We start from the raw sequence: 7,080 nt of genomic DNA, 5'->3' as shown, positions 1-7,080 counted from the left end.
GATACGGTCCGAAATATTCCACTGATTTATGGTTTCATGGATAGCGTTTGCTTGATTTAAACCAGTCCCACGATAAATTTTCGGTATTCTCAATAACTGCTGTGTATTGACTCCTGATAAAATTATTGGAAGTCTTTTCACTTTGGCCCGGCCAGTTATATCAGGCAACAACTTTCCATCCCAATGGATGACAACACATGGAGCTATTCGCAACTGTACTTTTAAGTCTTCAGCAATCGTTTTCCTGACTTCAATCCGATTGTGATGAATACTACGGTGACTTACAGCAATATCGCTTGTTTACTGCTCACATTTGCTCTATCCATTGCTGAAACAACTTCTGGCGTCATAAATTCCAATTTTTTGAGCTGTGGTTCAACAGGGTGTTCATAAGGAAAGTCTGAATGAGATGAACGTTTTGATGGGCTTCACGCACTTGTGGAAGTAGATTGTTGTGAAAGAGGTAAAAAAGAGTCAAGAAATGAAGATTTTTATGATAGACCGGTCGAAAAGAAATAAGAAATAAATTTAGTTCGATTACCACGTAAGATAATATCACTTAAACTAAGAAAACGTTTAGAAAGGCTGAAACTTTTTTGGACGAAATAAAAAAATTGGAAAATCTAAGCGTGCACAACTCACTTGCTTATTAAAAAAGTGATTAATAGATTGCGCTCCTATATACAAGAAAGTAATGAAAAAAAAAAGTAAGATAAAATACAATAATAATAATGATAAAAACATGGCAACTAAATCGTTTAATGAATTGTTAGGTTTAAGTTTCTATGAATTATAGATAAGCAAAAAGGATTTGGATACCAAATTTCAAAAGAGTTCTTCCATTTAAGAGTTCAAGTGTAATAAAAAATAAAATAGATTATTCGGTTGTGAATTTTTTAAGTGATTGTGTATACCAGCATTCGCACATACTGACACATTTCACAGGTTTTTTATTTACATTTTTTTTTTAATAATAATTATAGAAAAAAAAGTGACTTAAAATTGTGTTCATTTTATTCATTAATAAATTATTATTCAAATGGTACAAATTTCGTTCAAGTTCAGCATATTTAAAAAAGTATAAATATGATTTTATCGTAAATAAATTAGCTGAGAACGAGTAAGCGTTAGCTTCGCAATTGAGTTGTGCAAAATTTTCTTAAATCAAGAAAATCTTTCTTTAGTTTTAAATTTTCTTAGTTAAGAAAAGTAACTTCTCAGTCAAAAATAATTTTTCTGCCCTCCGGCCGGAAAGTGGCAACTTTCGGGCCGCTGCCCTAAACGAAGTTGCAACTTTCCGGCTTCGTCGAGCAGAAAAATAGTATACGCACCTTGGCCAGTAAAAAAGAAAGCCTCAGACCACATGTTTGTCAGCCTCGGCTTCGCCTCGGCCAACAATTACATGTGCTCTGAGACTTTTCTTGTTTTACTGGCCTAGGTATGTAATATACTATTAATTAAAACATAAGCGTTGAGTTTGAGCCAGTTACTGGCTTATCAAGTGAGTAATAATTATCAAAAGATTGACGTGAGTGCCAAAGACTTACATTTCAAGTATGTTAAAAAATAAATCATAATGAGAAGAAATTAAATTATAATATTAAAATTATAAAATAAATAATGTCTATGATTCGCGTAATAATACACGTAAAAGCAAAACAATAGTTTCAAATAGAATACAGGCAATAGAGACAAAGAGTAACTAGTTGATAATACCTGTCATATCAATTATATCAGTGTTTGAAGCTGTATCAGTACTTTTCATTTTAACGACATTCGCGTTTTCTTCCAGATAAATAGATGATGTACTCTTTACCTCTTGAACATTGTTTGAAATTCTCAACTGGCTACTCTTCAGAATTTCCCGATTGTCAATGTAAACTCTTTTTTGTGGTGAGTTCAACGTCTGTAAGACATTTTGAGGAGCAATGTCAAACAAATTATCGAGAGACTCAACAAAAACTTTTTCGAGTGAAATCTGTGCTGGAGATTTTTTTCGAGACTTATTGATCTGAGTTTTTAGCCAATCTTTATATAATTTTTCAATTTTTAAAATTGAACGATGTGAATTGATTGCGGGTAACGTAAACTTATTCCACACATGGGTGACGTCGTTTAAAACAAATTTTGCACCTTCACGAATAATTAATTTTTCCGTGCGATGTTGATAGTAAAATAAACATAAAATATCACGATTCACGGGTAACTTCGAATCATTTAAAGTCTTGGACTCGAAGCCAACTAAATTAATGTAGTTTCGTTGCTTTGTTTCATTAGACATTGTTTATCAATAATGCAGTATGATAATTGTCACATGAAATACTTGTTAAGAAAATGAATCTCAATTAAGCACTAATTAAAACGATAGATAATAATAGAGTCCACTTTTTGACATTCTCGAACGGAAAATTTATCATTAATTACGGGGAAAACCAATTATGCTATGAGGGCGCTAGTAGTAAATTCTTTGAAAAATTTGAATTTAAATTATAATATCAGATAACTATAATAGCTAATTTTTGTGCAATGTCTCTAACAAATTCAGTATTCAATATATTCAATAAATGAATAAAAAATAAATAATTAAAAATTTTAAATAAATCAATAATTGAATTTTAATTTAATTGCTAGTAATTAATTAATTAGTCAACAGTGTTACTGCTAAAAGTAAAATAAGCGTTCAACCTTATTTAGTTGCTGTAAGTGGACAGTCTCGTGACTGCACTTTTATAAACGAAGATGGGTGGTTTATCAGGGTAAACGACAAAAGCAATCGACTCATAAGTTTTGATCTATTATATAAAATATTTTATGTTTTAAACGTCGACTACCCTCACAGACTTCGTAATTTTTATAATTTTATGGACTTCTACATGGAACGAACGTGCAACCTCACAGTGTGGTATCTTCTGTCCACGTAAATATAACAAATATTAATATAGATGATGGTTCTGAAGATGATAACGATGGCAGCTGTGTTTCAGCGATTTAATTCAGTTTTTTATTTATTTATTTTTAAAATCTCATTTTTGTTTTAAAATCTCTTTGTGTTTTAATACTATTTTTTATTCTTTAGTAAACCAAAGTGTATTTTTAATTCAACTTATATGTATGTTTTTACTGAAATAATTACTAAAATAAATATTTTGATACAACATTATTACCAACGATACAATATTTTTCCAAATAAATCCTCGTCAACAAGTGAATTAGTACATTTTACACTAATTCAATCAGTGAAATTTTCACTAATTCTATATGCTGTTTTTTTTACTTATTCAAAAAGTGAATAGTCACTAATTCATAGTCGTATACTTTGGACAATTTAGATTAGTGAATATTCACAAGTAATTAGTGGTTTTTCACTAATTTCGTTTTAGAGAGTAGACTGGCCCAAACTTCATTTTCTAGACTGGCCCAAACTTAATTTACAAGACTGGCCCACACATAGTTTTCAAGACTAACCCAAGCAGCTTCATTTATAAAGATTACAAAATAATATTAATAATAATAAAAATATTTAAGATAAAAATAATAATAATAATAATAGTAAATTCAATGATTAAATAATGCTAATTACAAAATAGTAATAATTAATCAAATATCGACCTAGGCATTTTATAATAATCATGTCCACCATTTAAATTAGGTTTATTTTTTATTATTCTCAAAATTATGTTATATTTATTTTACAACAGATTCTTACAAATTATTTTGAGATCATTTTTTTTTTAATTAGTAAGATCATTTTATTTTATTATTAAATATTTGGTTTTAATAAAATAAAAAACTAATGAATATTTAAATTTCAAGGAATAATAAGAAGTTAACATATTAAATTATAACGATACTTAAATTATCGTAAAATATTAACTTACAACAATGAAACAGAATTAAAGTTGAAAATAAAAAATTAAACTTATCAGTAAAATAAATAGTGTAAATAAATGTTAGTTGTAATCAATCCGAAACTTGATTATCTTTATCGCGTTTTTAGTTCTTCCGCTGTCCCGATCTTTGGCTCCCGATAAAAAGCGACTAACTAGAGACACTTATGCTAATTTTTGGTTCTTATCGTAATATTTGGCCTTTAAAAATTCTGAAACAACAACCACAATTGTAAAATAATTATTAATACTATACTATTAATATTTCAATGAAGTACCAGCTTACTCTCCATCTCCTCAAAAGTTTCAGTATCTTTAAAGCTTTTTTTGCTCACTCCTTTACTTTTTTTACTGCATCCACTGTACTGTAGTTGGATATCCTTTTTGATTATCTTTTTCATTATTGAAGTAACGTCGTTTTCGTGATCGATCGGTAGATCCAGCTGTAACCATCTGGAAAATATCAACCTGAAAAAAAAAATGTGTAAATAATTTGTAAATGATAGATGAACAATTTGTAAATACTATGTAAATAATTTGTAAATACCAGGGCAGTTTTTTTTTATCATCATTTGTTAAAGATTCATCAAATGTGATAAATTTGTCGATTTTATCAAACGGCAAATCTTTTCCGATGTCCTTCCATGCTTTTTGTTTTCCCGGTGGATCGGTAGAGTATTGAATGGCCTTTAGCATCTGCTGAAATCTTTCACTTATGGTTAAATTAATACCGTGCCTCAAGCTTCTGAATTCGTGTTGTATAACACCAGCTAGGTGTTTGCCTAAAGTAGAGTAATCAACGATTCCGAGAAAAAAAAACAAAAAAAAAACATATAACCATGATAACAATAAAAAAAATTTATATAATCTAAAGGAAACTTTTAATGATTTCAAAATTAATTTTTACTTTTTTCTAATTAGGCGCTCGAGTAACTATTATTCCTCGTCAATATTATTACAATATTTTTATTCGATTTGATTTTTTTATTTGTAAAATTAGAATGTTTGTTAGTAAAACAATAATAAATTCCTGCTGTTTTCATTTGCGATAACAATAATACCGCTTCTTGTTTGCCATCATCATTGTCTGTATTATTTTTATTGGAATCGATCTGCTCAACTTGGTCTAGATCATGTGCCAAAGAACGATCAGCTATTGACTGACGCGTCTCAGCTAGTATACGAATGTAGTGATATAAGGAGAGTTCTGGGACAGCAGCACTTGTAGGTACCTGCCTCTGTTTTACTGGCGGTCGGTATCGCCGCGGTCGGTATGCCCTGTTTTATCGATATTTTTGGCCATTTCGTGCTTATTTGCGGCCATTTAGTGCTTATTTACGGCCATTTTGTGCTCATTCGCAGCCATTTTGTGCTTATTCGTGGCCATTTTGTTGTATCATATCGACTGCTGAGTTGGTAAATTTTTGCCGATTATTATCATTGGGTATTGACATGATTCGTGTCCATGCTAAGCGTATTGTAAACATACACTTGCTGTATGATTACAATAATTTTGTTACGACGCAAATCAATGACGACATATTTTTCGTATTCTATTTATAGCATAACAGGTTCACACTTGTATAACGACGTCATATTCTATTTATAGATAAACAGGTTTAAACCTGATTCACAACGTCACATTCTCGGAAATCTATTTATAGAACGACAAGTCGAAACCTGTTTGCTGACGTCACATTCCCGGAAGTTTTGTTACGACGCAATTAAAACCGGTTTTAACTGCGCAGTTGACTTAAAATTTTGAGGTTAGCGTCCTTCTAGAATGTTCTTTGTGACGTCATCGTGCAGGTTCAGACTTGCATCAGCCAATTAACATCAGTGAGGTTGTGGTGGGAGTAAATTAGAATACCAATCAGGGGCAAGTCAATGGTGAAGGGGATGAGCACATATAAACGAGCTCGTTCCCCCGGAGCTCAACAGTCTCCTAAACATTATTAGTTGAACCTATGTTAACCAAACACAAATTATAACTTAAAAAATCAGTGCTGTGCATAACCTAAAAATTTACAATATTGTATCTAAAAATTAAAGGTATGTATAACCTCAAAAAATTTTTATCAGTAGTTAACTAATTATAAATGTTATTAATTAATAAATTTAATTACAGAACAATGGAGTTTTTTATGGACTTTGAATTTCTTCAAGACGCACGCGGTGAACAGATCGTCAAGGAATTTTGTGCATATGGACATTTTTATGATCATGAAGAACCGTCATGGCGATGTTCTTTGTTTTCACCACCATGTCACTGGGATTCATTGCCTGCTAGAATTGAAAGCAGTAACCAGTAGACGATCAGAAATCGCACAGGTATTCCGTGGGATGCTGGACATGTACCTCACGATCAGGTAGAACATGTAATCAAGTTGGCAATATCTACAGACGAACCCTTTTACATTTTCGTCAATGGAGAGGCAAAGAAACATTGGCTTGAAAAGAAAATCGGTACATCGGTTCCAGTCATTCAACTCAACATGATGGAATATCGAGGATTCAAAAAATCTTTCAACTGCAACTACAACATGTACCATAAATACATCAAAAACCCCGAGTGTGCATGTCAAAATGCTTATGGCATGTACGAATGGTATAAACGTCGCTGGGGTACCGACAGTCGATACAAGTCAATCCTTCTTTACCTACAGTCGGGAGAAAGTATCTTAAAAATGACTCCCAAAGATATTGCTCAACTATCAAATGACTGTATACAATTATTCGCAAAAGGAGATGTTGAAGATGCTTGGGAATTGTTATCAGAAGATATGAAGAATGATAAAGAAATCAAAGGGTTCCGAAGATGTCAAGAACATGTTAATTCTGATACTGGTGACGTTGCGGAAAGTCGCAAACCTCTAAAACGTGATTGTTCTCAATGTCAATCTGTCGAAGCCAATAGTCCTTCATTGTATAGAAAGAAAAATAAAAACAATTTCTTTTCTCAATTATGTGTTTTTATTTCTATTAAAAAAATACAGTCCCGTTGGTTTGACAGGCTAAGAGATTCGAACCTACATACTTACCTACATACAAATAATTAACAAACGCTTTACCTGTCAAGCCAACGGGACTGTATTTACTTACGACTAAATTTAAAAGGTATAAATAATAAATCATTTATTATAAAATAGAAAAAAATGTTTATTAATTCTTAAAGTAATCAATATTTTTATAC

General features: G+C 31.2%; 1 protein-coding gene across 1 annotated transcript; it reads right to left on the bottom strand.

The window, feature by feature from the left end:
* Positions 1–281: 281 nt before the first annotated feature.
* Positions 282–2,307, bottom strand: LOC130667154 (uncharacterized). Its single transcript, XM_057468642.1, has 2 exons — positions 1,717–2,307; positions 282–328 (listed from the first exon to the last, which is right to left on the bottom strand). The coding sequence occupies exons 1-2, from the start codon at positions 2,279–2,281 to the stop codon at positions 282–284; spliced, it is 612 nt and encodes a 203-aa protein (XP_057324625.1). The 5' UTR covers positions 2,282–2,307.
* Between the last annotated feature and the right edge of the window lie 4,773 nt (positions 2,308–7,080).

The sequence above is a fragment of the Microplitis mediator genome, chromosome 4 (genome assembly GCF_029852145.1).
Source record: "Microplitis mediator isolate UGA2020A chromosome 4, iyMicMedi2.1, whole genome shotgun sequence".
Lineage (NCBI taxonomy): Eukaryota > Metazoa > Arthropoda > Insecta > Hymenoptera > Braconidae > Microplitis > Microplitis mediator.
The sequence above is the reverse complement of the archived record's forward strand: the minus strand, read 5'-3'. Positions and strand labels throughout refer to the sequence as shown.